Source organism: Parasteatoda tepidariorum, chromosome 8 (genome assembly GCF_982258835.1).
Source record: "Parasteatoda tepidariorum strain Cologne lab strain chromosome 8, Ptep-v5.0, whole genome shotgun sequence".
In the NCBI taxonomy this organism is placed as follows: domain Eukaryota; kingdom Metazoa; phylum Arthropoda; class Arachnida; order Araneae; family Theridiidae; genus Parasteatoda; species Parasteatoda tepidariorum.
In genome coordinates this window covers 71,086,760-71,106,254 of record NC_141762.1, presented here as the reverse complement: position 1 = coordinate 71,106,254, position 19,495 = coordinate 71,086,760, and the positions used below count along the sequence as shown (strand labels likewise).

Sequence of the window (19,495 nt, the reverse complement as noted above, 5' to 3'; positions counted from 1 at the left end):
CTTACTGATTCAGTTTCTTGGTATTATTTATTTAACCTTGCATACCTCTTGAAGCTTAAATAACGAATACCGTCATTTTTTTCTGCAAACCACCATTACAACTCCTGAAAACCTTACTATGCTATAACTTCTTTTGTAAAAAAATAATTTTACGGCAGTGATTTTGGTTATTAGTTAAAAATTATATTGCTTTGCATCTCTTTTAAAATAAGAAAAATAGCTTATCAAATTTGTTTAATTTTGGGAAATATCAGCCTTTGAACATAAATGCAAATTTTTATAAAAGCAATAATAAATCATTTTGACAATATATCAGTCATTTTGCATAGGCGTCTGTTTATTACACTAATGAATATTCTAAATAGGTCTATTTCAATTTCTATAAATTTAAACATTTTACAATTATATTTTTATATTCTACTGTTATTAATTCACATGACAAGGTGACGTCATGATAATTAATAACAGTTGCATCGTCATAGTATTGTGAAAGCCATAAAAATTATGTTTTTCTTTTTTTAAGGATTTCCTTTTAGAAACGATTTTTCTATATATATTTATAAAATTTATTACGGAACCAACTATGGAAAAAAAAGAATTTAAATTAAAAGATAAAGATAAAATAAAAAGATAAAGAAGAAAAGAATACATCACAATTTGTTTAATTAAACGAATGAATTTAAACTATGGTCATTAGTATTTTAATTGTTATTGCATTCAAGCTACTTAGAAATTGAAAACCTTAAATTTCTTTGTAAATCGCTTAGAAAAAATAGATTAAGAATTAAAACAACAATCCACAAGTGTTATGAGTATAAAACCTAAACTAATCCAACCGAATAAATGTGATTAATAGACCATTTTACAAAACTTTCACTCTATAAATATCGACAAGTAATTCAGTAAGAGAAATACTCACGTTTTGTTTTGTCAACGCAACGAATCTGCGAACAGTAGATCAAAAATTTAATCTATTTTTAAGGATATTTAAATATAGGTAATTTATTGCAAATTTATGACTACAGTTTTTCTGGCAATAAATTTGCTATAATTAAAAAAGTACGTTAATATCCGGTGCTCGCGTGTTTCTTTATTTTTTATTTTTTTATTTTTCTCCTATATAATATCTTATATACTCAGTGGTGCAAGGCTTGCTTAAATCTGTACATCGCCTCGGGTCATTAATTGAAATGCCTCGACAAAAAAATGATCTCTTTAAAAAAATAAAAAAAATAAAAAAAAAAACATTTTTAAGGGAACATTAATTTTGCGTTTACTTTTGATTATAATAAAACCTTCAACCTTTCCATGCTTTCAATTTGACTGATTCTTTTTTTTTTCAAAAAGAAAAATAACTAACAAATTTAAATGAGGCATAAGAAAACTGATGAAACGCAATCTAATAATAATCTAATTTTTTTTTCGTCCTTTAAGTATCGACCAAAATCAGTTCCTGTTGGCTCATTTGCGTGATATTTTTGCTTCTACTATAGAATAACTAAAACAGAATCTGTAAGATATTTTTTTAGTTCCTTATTAAAAATCAGGACAAATTTGAAAATCGTCACCTTGAAGGAAAGAAGAAATTTTGATATTTCTCGAATCAATAATTGTTTTTCGTCGTAAATTCTTTCTCGATAAATCACTGGAAGATGATATATTCATTTAAATTTCAATGGAATTATATGCATTCTTCGAAAGTAGCATAAGATCATGTAAAATGAGTTGAATTAAAAAATTAATTTTCAATGTTAAAATTTGAGGATGAAGTTTCGCTCCCATTAAAACGCTCTCGATTTGATTTAAATAGTTAATTATAATTTTTCTTCGGTGAAGAGCTATCTCAAAAAAAGTTATACAACTGAATTTTTATTAAATTAATAAACAAAAAAAATAGATACTCAATAGTGTAATTTCAGGCTAGAAAATATTTAATAAATGTTTTTTTTGTAAAATAGATTTTAGTATTTAGAAAATAAACTTCTTTTTTTTTTAAATTTTATGACCTAATACACGATTGCAATGTCAGAAAAAAAATTACAAATCTTCATGGACCATTTAACAGTGAGATTTTTGTGACAAATATTTATGTGGGTAATAAAAAAAGGTTGAATGAAACACATAGCAAATTTGTAAAATAAATTTTTAAAATTTCCCTCCAGTCGTAATATGTTTGTCAGGTTTTCATTAAAAAAAATCGTAGTATTCGAACGCCAATATGGAGGGAAAATTCTAATTAAATACTAATCGTATGGCATCATTTTGCAGATTATTTTCTTCAAAAAAAATAATCATGATGGAAAATTACAGGATGTAATTTTTGAATTTAATTTCTCAAATGCTCTATTCCAAATTAAAAATAGATTCCGCATCAAATTATGCTAAAAATTATCAGCACTTACAGATGCCGGTACTTTCTACCATAAAATCCATTTTTTCGGATCATGTTACAGAACAAAAAAATCTGATATACTGGAATTTTTACTGTAATAATTACCTTAAAACTACTGAATCATTCTAATTACTTCTACTGTCAAAATTACGGTACAATATTTTACGGTAACAAGGGATTTACGGTAAAATGGATTTTACGGATGATCCACTTAAATTACCAGTACTATATACTGTAAGTTAATCCGGGACTTTTTGCAGTGCATAAGTAAAATCCGTTAGTCAACTGATATTTCAAGATAAAATTACAACTAAAAATTTGCAAGCTGATATAATGTGCAATTCGAAATTAATTTCTTTTAACATTTAAAGTCACCCATGCTTTGATCACAGAAAAATTTAAACTGAACGGATATTAAGACACAGTTACAGCTCATCATGTGCTTAGCAACTTTATTTTTATGTAGCAACATTTTGCTAAGCAAATTTCTGAAATTGATTCGGAAAGTATTAATTTGTAAAAATTACTCTTTAATTACGTTTTCACGTTTATATAAGTATTCAATAAATCCAAGTATAATTTATTATGTTTCAAAATAAATGCTGAAACAAAATAGTATAAAAATTTGAAAACATAGCTACTGCTCTAATCCAATGGTATGGTACCTTTTAACAGTATAATTTTGTAAAAAATCTGCAAGAATTATAGTGTATTACGCAATGTAAAAAATTCCTGATCAAATTATGGTTAAAAGTACTGGCGCTCTGAGTGCAGCAACCTTAAAATTCATTTTACCGCAAAATCAGTTTTTACCGTAAAATGCAAAAAAATTATTTTGCATTAATATTTATTTAATTATAGTGATTCAGTGATTTTACAATAAATAAATATTACTGTAAAATTTTTGGTTCATCATATTTTTTATTTGATCAAAATTTTACAGTAAAAAATGGGTTTTACGGTGAAAAGTACTGGCACTCTGAGTGATGTCACTATTTCCGTAATTTGATCCGGATTTTTTTTTTACAGTGTATAATCATTTGTATAATTATTATGTTACGTATCGTATTTGTATATTATGTATACAATTTCGTATAATAATATTTATGTAATCATTATTCATTATCAAAAATTTAGTAGAACGTATTTCTGAAAATATTTCCTATCGTTTTTCTGAAGTTGGTAAAATACTCTTTTCAACTTTTTATTGAAAAACTTGATATTCGACTGTTTCTGCTGGAACAAATCATTCAATTTTACAGAATCGGTGTAAGTTTTTTAAAATTGCGAAATTTAAAGAATATATTCTGCGTTTCTCTATCTCACAAATCTAAATGAGTCAGAAAAAACTGTTTAATAGTCATTATTCAACTGAAGCATATAAACTATAATCCGTGCAATTCGTTTTAAATTATAGGTGATAAACGCAATATTTTAGTACTCTGTAAAAACTATTAGTGTTTCTCAGCAACAAAAATGGTGGCAACTGCTTTACACCAAAGTGATGTAATAAAACGTCATACATTTCTATTGTTTAACTACGCTAAAGATCTTTTACATTACTTGGTATAAAGTAATTTTTATTTTTCAGTAACACTAAAATTTCTGATTACAGTAAGATATGATGCACATAAGAGTCAGCAAAGTTATTTTTACAATACATTATAAAGAGCAGTGGTGGCTTAGGGGATAGAGCGCTCGCCTTCGAATAAGGTAAACCGGTTTCAAATCCCGGTGATGGCTAGTCGATTCGATTTCCACACCCGGCTCGCGTCGACCACAGTGCTGACGTAAAATACCCTCAGTGGTAGACGGATCATGGGTTAGAGTCCCCTTGCCGTCAGGTTAACCGTGGGAGATTTTCGTGGTTTTCCTCTTCATGTAACGCAAATGTGGGTTAGTTCTATCAAAAATCTTTCACGCAGGCGCATTTCTCCCAATATTTGGTCCAGGAGTTACCTCGTCTTCTGGATTGGGTTAAAAATTACAAGGCTATGGAGTTGAGCATTAGTAATAATAAACCCAAAAACTGGATCGGCTGTTCAACGACGGTTATAAAATAAAATAAAATAAAATACGAATTAAGTAAAAATCAATTTAGAATCAATATACACACTAATTCTTATAATTTTTGCAAAACAAACATGTGCGTAGCACACAGAGAAACTTAAGACGAATTCGAACTAGGCTTAATAGAGCGGAGGCGAATAGAATTTATGCAGTATAAAATCATTATAATATAATACACATTTAAAGGCAAATTTTTGTTTCTGAAGAACAACAGCGTTGGAAATAATAACCAACTCTCGCCACTTCATTCTAAATTATATGCGATCGGCTCGCAATATTTTACTTGGAGTTTCCTTTTTGCGATTGCGTGCCAACATTGATGTTTTCGGAAGTGAAAATAGTTCTCATATGGTGAAACAGTAAGAGTGTGTGATTTTGGAGTAAAATTATTCTTTTTATAAGTGTTTAGATTTAAATAACATCCTTCAAATCTCTTATGAACACTGGATTGGTGTTAGCCCAGAATAAAGTGTTCCTTCACACTGTTTTTTGCGTTGTTTAACAACATATTTGGAGCGATATTACACCTCAGTTCTTATAGTGTAATTACCGTGAATAATTATTAAAAGTAGAGTTAATTAAAAATATACTTTTTTGCAGATCTAATACCCAAAAAATCAAATGTAGAAAAAATTTCAGGTTCCAAAACAAAACAAAACGAAATTAAAAAAAAAAAATATCGTAGATCTGCGTTTTTCTTAAATGTGATATATTTATATTAGTTTTGGATAAAATGCTGGCAAATGTAAACTGCATGTTTAAAAAAAATATGTGAAATTTCTTTTAAAAACAAGCGATAATGACAGTTATAAGTTATTTATATTTGATAACTTTCTTTCAGATACCTGTTATTGCAGATCTTCCTGTTGGATATAACTTACAAGATCATATATTCCCTGGTGGAATCCATTACTTAGTTAGTGAACCAGTTGCCATTGTTCAGCCACGAGTTTTTACATTCAAAGAAATAGTTCGATATCTCTCAATCGGACGAGGTTAGTAAATGGGAAACAAAAAGTGGTAACCGAAAATTTTTTTTCTCAATTACTAGATGCCATTTTATAAAATTTTTTTTTTTCTTCATTTCTTTAAGAGCATGAAAATCCTTAAAATAATTTGTATTGAATCATTGTATGAATAAATGAGCAAAACATAGCATATCAAACAGTGGCGTAATTTTGGTGTTTGTTTAATGTATATATGATCTGCTTCTGGCACACACATATATACATATAAAAAATTTATTTTTTTCTCTAAATCTTTAAAATATAAAAAATCAAATTTTTTTTTAAAAAAATACATCCTACTTACCGAAGAATAGCTCATTAATCAAATAATGTAAAATTTCAGAAACGGTTTTGTCCCCCAAAACGACTAATAAACTTTTTTGCAACGACTAATAACTTTAACTCGATTGTCTACTGAGATTTAAAAACCCTCAGATTTCTCCATGGTTCTGAAGCATTTCCAGTTAGCATCAACTCTAGAAAAGCAGAAGCCATTTCGAAATATCTGATTAATTGCGTTAACTTAGTACCCGAGGGCCTTCTGAAGAGATCTATGTATGTTTTGGAAGTATTTGAAATAAGCGAACTCATTCATCTGATCGGATACAGATCAGAGAGATAAGAATCATCCTCACCATCACATCTGGTGAAAATTTTATTAACTAATTTTAAAAATATCTAACATCGAAAAAAAGTTACGCATGTTTTGTTTTTGTTGTTCATTTACGTCGCACTAGAGCTGCACAATGGGCTATTGGCGACGGTCTGGGAAACATCCCTGAGGATGATCCGAAGACATACCATCACAATTTTGATCCTCTGCAGAGGGGATGGCACCCCCGCTTCGGTAGCCCGACGACCTGCAAGTGAAGTCGAGCACTTTACGGTAGAACAGTTTAACGTGGACCAATACCGCACACCCTCGGTCCCTACGCAGACTGATCCAAGTGGTCACCCACCCGCACACTGACCTCAGCCAGTGATGCTTGACTTCGGTGATCTGCTGGGAACCGTGTTATGCATATACTGTTGAATGAAGAAAATTCCTTCTGTTTAATTCTGATTGTTTCCTTTCTCGTATGATGTAATTTGATAACAAAATTTTGTATTAAAGCTAATAAAGATTCTTTGTTTTCATGCATCACAGAGTTTACATAAAAAGAATGTATTCAACGGAAAATGACATTGGTCAATATTGAAGGAATCAATCAAAGAATTACAGTTTTTTGACTTACTTAAGTTGTTTTGCTAGTTTTCTAATTTAAAATAATTTCAACTAAAACCATTAACTGTGTTGGGGAATGTTAAATTAGTCAATCGATCAATTTCGGCTGTTAAATTTATCTTGTTTTTATTCTTAGGCTTAATTTTTTTTTATTCATCTAGGACCATTAACTGTGCTGGGAGGTGTGGAAGGCTTAGCTTTCATCAATACTAAATATGCCAATAAATCGGAGGATTTCCCGGATGTAGAAATTCATTTCTTGTCAGGGTCACCTGCATCTGATGGTGGCCAAACGTTTCAGCGAGTACATGGCCAAAGAAGAGAGGTAAAGTTAAAATTTTGCATCTTACTTTCTAAAAATTCTTATACCTTTCTTTACAGCAAGATTAATTGTAGAGTCTTGTTTTTAAAAAAAATACTCGTTTTTTCGTGTTATTTGATGAGAAAAAGGTAAAAATAATTTTATTTTGAAAACTTAGGATGCATCACCTTCGAAAGAAGAGTGGTGGAGAATTTTCAGCGACGATAGAAGTTTTCATACCTATGCCTTACTTACTAAGTCTTGTTAAAATAAAAATATTTTCCATTTATAAATCCTTTTGAAACACGTAGCTTTTAAATATTTAATTCATTTATGTTTTTCTCTTTTTGTCTAGTTAAGTGTCTGTTAGTTTGTAAATGTCGAAAAGTGATCACATTTTTTGAGTGGTGATAAATTCTGCCTGCATCATTTAAAAAAACCGAATTATATAGACTTAATCTCGAATCTCCAGTTGAAATTTGAGAACTCATAACTATTTAGGAAAAATATCGCAACTTTGATAGACGATAAATTGTATTGGTCTAGGAAAATTGCGTCAATTCTCGACTTTTAGAGATTAAACAATTGAAACTTGTATTGCTACTTAAAATAGACATTCGTTAGTCGGAGAGAGGTTTAAATTTTGATTGAGGATTGAATTTTGATTGTTAATTTCTTTGGCAATATCATCACTATAATTTCTGTCTGGAAATAAATCAAACTTCTATTTTCATCGGGAACGTAGCTTTAAATTTTGAGGGTGCTAACTAGTCCGAAAGTAGTTTACAATTGTAAAATTTAAACTATGAAAATACGATAGCGAACTCATAAAAACATAGTAATAAAAATATGCTAGTAATACTACAGTATTTTCCTGTACACTTCCACAGCAAATTTATTTTAAAAAATCTGTTGCAGCTTTGGGAGAAGGTTTACAAGCCTTATGCCTACAGAGATGCTTATACATTTTGTCCCGTTCTTCTGAGGCCAAAGAGTCGTGGATATATTAAATTGCGGACAACTGATCCCTATGATCCTCCAGTAATCGATCCTAGATACCTCACTCATCCTCAAGATGTTCTCACCATGGTGGATGGTAAGATATATAGCTTTCTATGTTACTTCCTAATACTTTCAACAATATTGACCTTTGTTATGTTAATTTGCTTTGTTAAAACTAGAGGCCCAGCACCCTGTTTGCAGCCGCATGGAGAAGAAAACCTAGGAAAATTTCCTAGGTTTTGTAAAATGGAGAGGAAAGCCAAGTAAATTTCCCACGGTTAGCCCAACGGCAAGGGGATTCTAACCCATGATTCATCTCCCACTGAAGATAATTTACGTCAGCACTGTGGTCGGTGCAAGCAGAATGCGTATCAATCAGCCATCTCTGGGTTACGATCCTGGGTTACCTCATTGGGAGACGAACTCTCTATCCCCCGAGCTACCGTGGCTGATTAGCAATAATTTTTGTTTCTTAGCATAAAACAGTTTTCTACGAAAGTTAAAATTATTGACTTAAAATATATACTAAAAAGAATTCTGTTTACTTACTCCTGTGCCCTCATTCCACATCCAAATATATCTCAAAAGATTTAATTAGGATCGCTTAGTGAACATATATAATTTAGCTTACAAATCATTTTTTAAATAACATTTAAAATTGGAGGTATATTGTTACAGCAAATTTGGTGAATTAACAACCATAATTGAAAATTTTCACTTAGGCTGATTTATTAAATCTAATTAGCACATGCGTCACTTTCTGCTTGAAGCTGATAGTTAAGTTCTAAGCCATTTAACAAATCACTCTAACGAAAATTTATGATAACATATTAATGTAATTTATACCAAAAATAATAATTGTAAAATAATAAAAATATTTAGTCCAATATTTATGTAAGTTTATTCTGAAATCTGACATAATAAGGTAACATCTTAGAAATACTTTATAATAAAGAAACAATTCTTTTGGTTATAAACTCTTCATTTAGAACAAAAATCAAAATCAAAAAAATTAAAAATAGTAGAGCAGAAAAAGAAAAAATGAATATTGCAGGTAAATACCTTTAAATTAAGAATACAAAAATATTTTATCTGAAATCAATAAATTCAGGATTGCCAACTTTCAATGCTTTTTGGTAAAATTTCTTCTAGTGGAAGCTAAGTTTATATTTTAATGTATGATTCTTTGTTTTATAAATTTGATTTGAACTTAATTTTACCACCACATGTTAAGGATTCAAAAGTTCATATGGAACACATTTATGTCCCAGATCTTCTATCGTAAGACTTCTAAAATGTGGGCAAAATTACCAAAAATTATGAAAGCTTTAGTTTTTGATTGGGTGCTTGCAACTCGAGAAGAAGACAATCACTGATACACAGACACGTGACCTATAACTTCAGAGCCAGCTGATCATTTATGAGCAACATGGCGTGTTAAAGTCGAGCTACGTTTCTCTACATAAGTTAGAATGTTATTAACTTGAAGTTAATTAAATACAACGCCGTATCACACATCGGATTTGTTAAAATATAATTCTTTATCGTCTATATATTTTACTTAACTTCGATTTATTATTTGTTTACGTATTTTATTGTAATCGTGATATATTTTGTTTTGTGTACCTGGTAACATTGATGCATAGTTAGTTTGTTTATGTTCTACATGTCTTCACGCCTGTCTTTATGTTAAGTAGGAAACATATAGTGAAAGAATTGAAATATTTGTGAAAGAATATAGAATGTGTCGAGTAAGAGAATTGATACTTGACGGACTTGGCTTACTCGCAATAGAAAAGAATGAACAGTTGTTTACGTACACAAATGCCACGCTTCATCAACCAATCAGAATCGATATATTCACTGTATGTCACTTGCTGGTATCCCTAGTTTACCTCGCTATAAAATATTTTTTATAAAAGCATAGTATACTATGCTTTTATAAAAACCATATGCCAACTGTAGTTGGCAGCCCTGTACCTTTATGACTCTCATTAATTTTATGCTAATAACAACCAGAAAAATTGAAATTACTATGTTAAAATTGAATCCTACCACGTGTTTCATCAATGCTCCGACAAAAATAAAGAACAGTGTTATATCATTACGTTCTTATGTTATATAGAGATATCTAACTTTGATGTATTATTAACAATATCTAACTTTGATATATTATTAACAATATCTAACTTTGATACATTATTAACAATATCCAACTTTGTTACATACATTCCCAGAACAATTGGTTCGAGGCTAAACTATTATGTTGTGCAAATTAGCTACTATATGATCTTAACTTGAACAGAGGTTTAATTGAAATTAAAAATCAGTGTAATGCATTCAAATTTTCTATATTGTTTAAAGCAGATATTATCCAACTTTTTCAGTCACGGAATAACTTTACACTAAGAAAAAAAAGTTTGATCAAAACTACTAGAATATGGTAAGATTTACCATGTTTCTGGTCCCATGTAAACGCCGAAAAGCAGGGTAATTTTTACCGAAACGCTTTGGTAATGACTTTGGGTAGGATTAAGAAAAAATATGGTTTTATTACCATACTGTTTAGAAGTAAATGCGGTCAAATTTGATAATATCATGATACCTTATGGAAAAATAAATAAGCTCGTTTATTTTTACCAAAGTGTTATGGTAATGAATTTAGTAAAACTATCAATAAATTATGGTTTTATAGCATTGGATGAAATATGGTAAATTTCATCATGGTACCTTAGAACAGGGCATAAGAACCATAATTCGGTTCAATTTACTTTTCAGTTTTGTATTTTTACTAAATGTGTAGTAATACAAACTATAATTTTGAATAATAAAATTTATTGTAAATCGCTACACGAAGGGAAAAATTACCAAATGAATGGTTTAAATATCAAAGATTTTGGTTTTTTAACAGTTATTTTTTTGTTTTTTTTTTTTGATCAGAAATGACAGTTATAGTTACTAATCCAAAAAATTTCCCTACGTGAAAATTTGGAAAATCTAAGTAGGCTATTAAATTTTATTTCGCAACTTTATAATGTATTTAATAAATTGTACAATTAATTAGCATTAACTAGGTCGCTCAATCATTTAAGATTTCCGAACATTACATTTCACTGTTTATTTCAGAACTCTTTCTACATCACAGATAGCAAAAGCATACATGAAAAAAATTCAAAGCAAATATTTCTGATGAACTGAATGTTATTTTGATTCTGTTATGTTTGTTAAATTTTCTTATTTGTTTTCGTTTAAAAAAATAAGAGGAATATTTTGTTCTAAAAAATGGAATTTCATTTGGATAACGCTTGTCCGCTGTTTCACCTGAACGGTGATGAACAATCGATACTCTATTATTTTCTTCACAGATCGAGAGAGCAAAAAATCATAGCATTAAAATACTTTTTCCTACTTTTTTTCGTTATTTTGTTTAAATTTCAAAATATATACATTTTTAAAATTTTTGTTCTTGTTTCAAATACAACTTGCCAATTTCATCCAACCTGTTTGCCGAAGCCAATCGAATTTAAGGCAGAGGGTGCGTTTCCTGTTTTTCGATATCACCATCTATGGCCAAGAATACAACGTAAATTACACACGCGTCACAGCTCGTTTATAGGATGGACCCTTTCATATGTCCTTTCATTCATCCATAGATCGTAATTTTGACCTGAATTAGAAGAAGATGAAACTCCAACTCAATACCTCCAGAGGCATTGATTTGATATAGGAGAATGGGGGAAATTGTGATCCGACAAATTTAACGTGCACCTCTCACCATTTACTTCATCTTCTTCTTCTCTGAGTCTTTGGTATATAGTCGGGGATCAAACTCACGACCTCTAGAACATGGGCCCAAGGTCAACCAGGCTATCTCGGATCTCATTTTATATTTATATATACTCATTATATATATCATCATATTATATATATCATTATATATACTCATTATATATATATATATATATATATATATATATATATATATATATATATATATATATATATATATATATATATATATATATATATATATATATATATATATATATATATATATATATATATATATATATATATATATATATATATATATATATATATATATATATATATATATATATATATATATATATATATATATATATATGCCTACGTCCAAAAGGGCATGATTATTGGCTTTCGGGTCAAGGATGAAAGCATTTCGGAAACGGCTAATTTTGTGAACTGTTCGTGTGCCGCCGTGGTAAAAGTATACCGTGCATGGCAAAATGGCACTATCCAAAATCATCGGCGTGGCACATGTGGTGCACCACGGGCTATAGATGACAAAGGTGAACGAAGGCTACGGAGATGCGTTCGGGCGAATAGACGTGCAACTGTTGAGCAACTGGCCGCCCAGATGAACCAAGGAGCTACCAAGAGTAAACCTAATTTACTCTCTTCCTGCACGTCTAGCAGCGGTCAGCTCAGCCAAAGGTGGTTAGTCTAGCTTTTGACAGGTGGTCACATTAATGTGACTGGACTGTGTATATACAGGTATATACATAGATAGAGAGAGATTATTGACGGCCAATTAAACTAACTTTACTTTACAGCAATGAAGATTTGCATGGCCTTCGGAGAATCACCAGCATTCAAGAAATTCGGAGGTCACCCTTATGAGACCACATTTCCAGGATGCGAGATCTATACAAAAAATAGTGATGAGTACCTGGCTTGTGTTGCTCGCACTTACACATCAACCATCTATCATCCTGTAGGCACCTGCAAAATGGGGGCTGCCAATGATCCAACAGCAGTGGTTGATCCACAGTTGAGGTAATAACTTATTCTGTTTGATTAATACATGCAGATAACTGTTTTGTAATGAATATTCTTCATCTATATTCTTAAAAATCAAAATAAAAAGCGATTAATAGAAAAAGCTGAAAAGCGATTAATAGAAACGTCTCCTATTTCCTCAAGCAATCGAATCATTTTTAATGCTTTTCAATTCACTAGTGATTCAACAGATTTTAATGGCGTTTTGTTTCCTTTTCACTAAAATTTTACTTTCCAAAACTTAATGTGCATACTATTTTGATTTCAATTTTTGACAAGAGCTCTAAAAATGTATGTGATCACTACAGAATATTCTGTAATGAATATGTGCGGAATAATTTAAAAGATCTTTGTGTTGGAAGATTCATTAAAACTTAAAATTTCATTAAAAATTGGGATTTTTAATAAATTTTCTATTTAAGCTATTTAAATTAATTCATTAAAATTTGGATTTTCATATCACTTATTAAAAACCACAGATCGATGATTTGAATCAGTATCAAGGTTAATAAACGAATTAATTTTAGCAGATTTAAATTAACACCATAAAATCCATTAACGCGATTCAACTTTTAAAAATCAACGGGTTCGAATCAACGTATTATAGTCATCTGGTGTATCCTACTGATTTGAATTGAGTTATTCGAATAAACTGACTTGAGTTTCGGGTTGAAATAAACTGACAAGAATCACTGATTCAAATTAATTCAAAACAACTTCCTTAACTAAATGATTCAAATAAACATACTAGAATTATTGATTTAAATAAAATTAATTATTGTGATATTCATACGAATCATTGATTTTAGTCTGTTGATTTAAATCAGCAACTAAATCAAGTTATCAATGCTACAAATAAACTTATTCGAATATTAATTCAACGCAACAGATTAGAATCACTGCTTCGAATCAGCATGAAAATATTTCAACAAATTAATATCACTGATTCGAAAAAATTTATAAATTATTTGACGAATTTAAATCACCTATTAGTTAAATATATAGAGAATAAAACAATGAAACTTGTATGTTAATTATCAATTTAAATCATTGTCACAATGGTGTTTCGAATAGTTTCAGTGATTTAAATTGCCATTTTAGTGCACATCACCGTACCATGTCCAAGTACTTAGGCCTTTTTTCAGGGCTATATCTTTTAACGGCCATGGTATGAATACTACGAATTTTTGATCATGGTGAGACGACGTTGCCAGCAACTGAGCTGGCAACTTTATCTCCATACTTTCACGCACAACCAAAAGCAGGACTTTCAGCCACAGCGAATCATTGATTTTAGTCTGTTGATTTAAATCAGCAATTAAATCAACTTATCGTTGCTACAAATAAACTTATTCGAATAGTGACTCAACGCAACAGATTAGAATCACTGCTTCGAATCATCAAGAGAATATTTCAACAAATTAATATCACTGATTTGAAAAAAATTATAAATTATTTGACGAATTTAAATCCCCTATTTAGAGTTAAATATATAGAGAATAAAACAATGCAACTTGTACGTTAATTATTAATTTGAATCATTGTCACAATGGCATTTCGGATAGTTTCAGTGATTTAAATAGCCATTTCATTGCACATCATCCTACCATGGCCAAGTACTTAGCCCTTTTTTCAGGGCTATATCTTTTAACAGCCATGGTATGAATACTGCTCATTTTTTATCATTGTGAGACGACGTTGCCAGCAACGGAGCTGGCATCTTTATCTCCCTACTTTCACGCAACAACCAAAAACAGGACTTTCAGCCACAGCAGAGCTTGATATGCACATTACGAGTACTTCATATGCACGCCGGTTGTTAAATTGGCTGCCAGGTAGGTTCGAACTATTGACCTTAGCGCTCCCCCGGAGGTGCGAGCGAGGCCATAGCCTACTGCGCCACTGAAGTGCCTAATTCAGTACTCATCTTAAATGCGTTTATTTAAAAATATTAATAATATTAACAAAATTGATAATAACTATAATTTTCTTCCCTTTCAGGGTCAAGGGGGTGCATGGCTTGCGGGTCGTAGATGGTTCAATAATGCCAAATATAGTGACTGGCAATACAAATGCTCCAATAATTATGATAGCAGAAAAAGCTGCTGATATGATCAAAGGTGTAAGGACGGTAATACGACGAAAAGATAAAAAGAAAAAGAAAAAACGGTGATAGCTAGTTTTGTGTATTAGTGTTTCTCTGACATTGTGAAATATCATTAAGATTATAGTGCCGAATGTTGAATATCATAATAAGTCTTTAAATTACGTGGTTTAACCAACGGCTAATATTCTATGTCTCGAAAGTTATGAAGAAATTTTTGTTAAATTGAAAAAATTCAAGTCTGTCATGTTAATAGGATTTAAAAGATTACTTGAAAAAAAAATGTAAGTGATTTTTGTGAATCGACAATTTATGATATTTTTTAAAAAAATGTACCGTTTCAACATTGTAGAAGAACAAATATTCAAGTTTAAATAAGAACTCTATAACTATCTAAATCCATGGGAAAGAGTTATATAGAATATTTTTCTATTGCATCCTGAAATATGTAAAAGAATGAAGAAAGAATGCTGAGCTTACCCACAACTGTATTCGCAATCGATAGCTTAAGGACAATATTTTTATTTTATGCTCAGAAGTTAAATCTTTCAAATGAGTTGCAAATTGTATTGCCGGCTTATTTTTTTCTAAATATCGAAATTTCAAATAAAAAAATATGTCAAATATTGCAAGATGTGAATAAATCACATTTCGAAAGATATGATTTCCGAAAATAAATTAAAAGTAAATTAATACGTTAAACCATGATTGATGTGACAAGAAAATGTGTCCAAAACGTAAAAAGTGGTGGTTTACAGACATTCAGCCCCTGGAAAATTTGCCTTCATTACTCGTACTGTGTGAGAAGTAATAACAATTATGCTTCAAAACAGGGTATTATTATTTATTTTTTTTTAATTTTCAAATTTTTTAACTATGCTTAAAAAAAAATTTTCTCAACCTTCAGATAAAATCTATATTGAAATTTGTTTTTTTAACTTAAATAAATATCGTATCAGTATTTCATTTATTTAAGTTTTAACGCAAACAACGAAATTTGAGAGGGAAATTACATAAGATCAAACATTATTCAAAGAAATTGAATTTTTTATTTATTTTTTTATCCCGTAAAATTTCATTTTAAAAACAAAGTGCAAATTCAGATTAAGGTATTAAATTTAATCATTTTAATTTCAAGGTAGAGCATAGTGCCAGATGATTAAATTTAAGAAGAATTAATTTGCATAATCATATCTTTTTCAATTAAGCACAGCATTAAGGTGACAACAAATTTAAACAATGTTGTGGTTCATCTTGGCACAACATTAAAAATGGAACAAATTTAAACAATGTTATGGTTCAATTTGGTACAGCATTAAGGTTGCAACAAATTTAAACAATGTTACGGTTCAACTTGTTCATAATTTTCTAACATAGTAATTCAATCCATTTAATAATAATTAATTATTAAACCAAATCAAGAATTATTTAGTTATAGGAGTTTATTACTGTCTGTCTAGCTAAAGAACTCCCCTCGCTAGTTGTCTGGAACACTATGGTGTCTTTGCGAGGTTAAGCTGTTTCAAGTGGTGTCGTGAGGGGAATATTAAGGCTCCTCTCTTTAGAACACACTTTTTCTTGTTTTTATAGCATCAGACGGCCCTGTAGCGGAAAGAGTTCTTAGGTTGTTTAGACAGTACCTAACGGTTTATAACTAACCATATGAAGTCCAGGGGCAGAAAGGTCTAACGATGAGCATTTTATAGGGGAATTGTTGTGCAGTTTGTTCAGGCTCCAAACAAAATCTAAATTCTTATTTTTTATGAAGAGCTTTAAAACTTTTGCGTCCAAATATATCTAATAACTAGCAAATGTATTTTGCCACCACTTTTTAACTTTTTAGATCTATTTTCAAAGTTAGAGATGTATTTTAATGTTTCGTTTTTTCATTACAAACGAGAGAAATTTGTAGTCTTTGTTGATTTTGAGCTTTTCAAATCAAAGTCTATGACTCTCAATGTTGCCATTCCGTATTACTCTAAGAGTAGTACTTGAAATGTTTTGTAAATATATTTATTTATTTTATGTTTGTTTTTGTAAACACTGTTCAAAGTTTATAAATATTTCTATTGTTTCTGAGAGATTTTAAGTGCCTTAGCAATTTTTATTTTATCGTACCTGATACGGGTCTTTTGAGTCAGATGTGTTTTTATATATTTGATTTCTATGTACTTCTTGAGGTGACTATGTCTGCAAAAAAGTACTTTGAGGGTTGGATGTATGGGAATTCATGGTGTTTTTTAAAAAAAAATATGCACTTGTTGAAATATCATTAATGTTTACAATTCCCATCATCATCATTTCTTTTTTATAAATTTGTGTGTTACAAAATTTGATTATGAAAGATCTATCAATAAAAATTATTATACATTTAATCATAACTCATTTTCGATAAAAGTTTATTAAAGAGTGCTTCTCCTGTTATTTTGATTTGTTAAAGAAGCTTCATTTTTTTATATAAAAATGTAATTCAAAAAAAATATTTTTTGAAAAAACTAGGAAAAAAATATATTTTGTTTTTAATCATTATTCATGTTTAATTAATGTCATTAAAGAGTGTTTTTGAACTCCACAAAAATTTTATTCAGATTTTTTTTAAAGCAACTTCGAATTTCTTTTTATAAATTTATGAAGTTTCTGTAAAAAGTCAAAACATTTAAAATTAATATAATATTTTTTTCAAATTTATTTTTAGTGAAACTCATCATGAATTTAAATTAATTGTATTAATTGATTGTATTAACTGAAATTATTGTAATTGTATTACTGTAATTGCAATTATTTCAATTATGTAATCATATGATACATAATTTTAGCACCAACAATTATAAAATGCTATTTTGGTCTGCTAAAGTAAATTACACATTTTTTAAATAAATGCACGAATAAAAAATTGTTTTTGAAGTGTCTATGAAAAATATTACTGTACATTTAATCTTAATTCGTGTTATTTTATTAAAAAATAGAACTATAAATGATGTTAATTCCCTTTAATTTGTTGTGTTTCAATAAAGCAAATATTTTTTTAATAAATTTTTAATGTGTAATTACATTCTACAAAGTATTGTCAAATCGATTTATTATGTTATCACCATAATTGTTTGATTTTTATTAAAAAAGTTTAATAAAATTTGTTTTGAGTAACGTTAAATAGAAGTCTGTGTAATTTATTCTTTACATATTCAACTAATTAATCTTCCTTTACCTCTCGATCCAAAGAAATAAATCCTGAGAAAAAATTGCATAGGGGTTTAAGGTGGTTTGAATTAACATTTATTCAAATTAGCACAAACTTTTATAATTAAAATCTTGAAATTTAAAATGCTTGGAAAAAAGCTTGATAGTAAGATAAAAAATTGTACAATAATTCGACATTGATTGAATTTACATTGTTCAACCAAGCAATAAAGCCTGGAACAAATGGACTTTAATTTCTATCAGCATATTTTTGAAGGCAATGAAACTTTTTAATCAATTTACAAAAAGACAGTTATAAAATTAATATTAATTTATTGGTTTGCAAACTGTTATATATTTTTGGGCTTAAAAAATTGCTACGTATGTTATTCTATAATAAATGAAGCCATATTCTCTGAATGGAATTTTAGCTTTTTTTTAAATTGGCACTTGTAACTCGATAGTGTTCATGAAAGTATGGCTTATGTGCGAATTTTAAAATCGTTACATGGACAGTTTAAAATTATCATGAAGAATTGATGGACATATGTTTATAAAAGTATGGCTGCATTTTTCTAATCCAAATTTTAAAGCACAAAAAGTTAAAGTAGACTTATTAGTCGAAACTAGAGAACGTTTATGAATATAGCAATGTGTTCAACGTTACTATATAAGAGCAGTTATTTAAATAATGCCCCTCGAAATTTTTGTTTTTTGAACTCAAGAAATTCCTACAAATGTCATTCTGTAAAATATTGCCATATACTTCGAAAAAAAGCTTTAATTTTTTATTTTTTAAGCATAAAGCATAAGTAGTTTAAACTGGGATGTGAATATAAATAAAATATTTGATGTAAATATTGATATAAATATAGGAAAAATAAGAAAAATTAAAAAAAGAGAACTGAAATTTAAAGGAAATGATTAAAGAGTAAATATCTTCAATTTTTGTTGATTATTTAACTACAACCCTCAAACCAAAAGTTGTTCCGCAATGAACTGATCGTGAAAGTATGGTTCCCAGTAAGACACCGAAGTGAAGCAATACTGGCTGCTGTCAGTTAATGCTGTTAATAACTGTTACTATTATTAATAAGAAAGCAAGACTACGAAGGCTGAGCAACATCATTTCAAGAGTTGACAATATTTATATACGTTCTTACTGGGAGTTTGGCATCCATTTAACGAGTTAACGATTTTTTCTTAACTTGCAAAAGAATATAATGCACATGTTACCGGCAAAGTATGAAACGCCGACATTGTATAGAATGCCTTGGCATTGTATAGAATGCCTGATGTTTTTAGGCAAAGTATGAAATGTGAGATGTATTGCATACTTTCCCTAGGCATTGTATAGAATGCCTAGTCATTCTATAGAATGCCGGATGCTATTTAG

General features: G+C 29.5%; 1 protein-coding gene across 1 annotated transcript in view; it reads left to right on the top strand.

Moving 5' to 3' along the window:
* LOC107449348 (glucose dehydrogenase [FAD, quinone]) overlaps nt 1-15,132 on the top strand; it is a 129,096-nt gene extending 113,964 nt beyond the window's left edge. Inside the window, exons 7-11 of the mRNA XM_016064849.5 lie at nt 5,304-5,457; nt 6,856-7,019; nt 7,914-8,091; nt 12,593-12,815; nt 14,820-15,132. Coding sequence (XP_015920335.1) covers nt 5,304-5,457; nt 6,856-7,019; nt 7,914-8,091; nt 12,593-12,815; nt 14,820-14,991 — 891 coding nt within the window. The 3' untranslated portion in view covers nt 14,992-15,132. The remainder of the gene's footprint in view (nt 1-5,303; nt 5,458-6,855; nt 7,020-7,913; nt 8,092-12,592; nt 12,816-14,819) is intronic.
* The last annotated feature ends 4,363 nt before the right edge of the window (nt 15,133-19,495 follow it).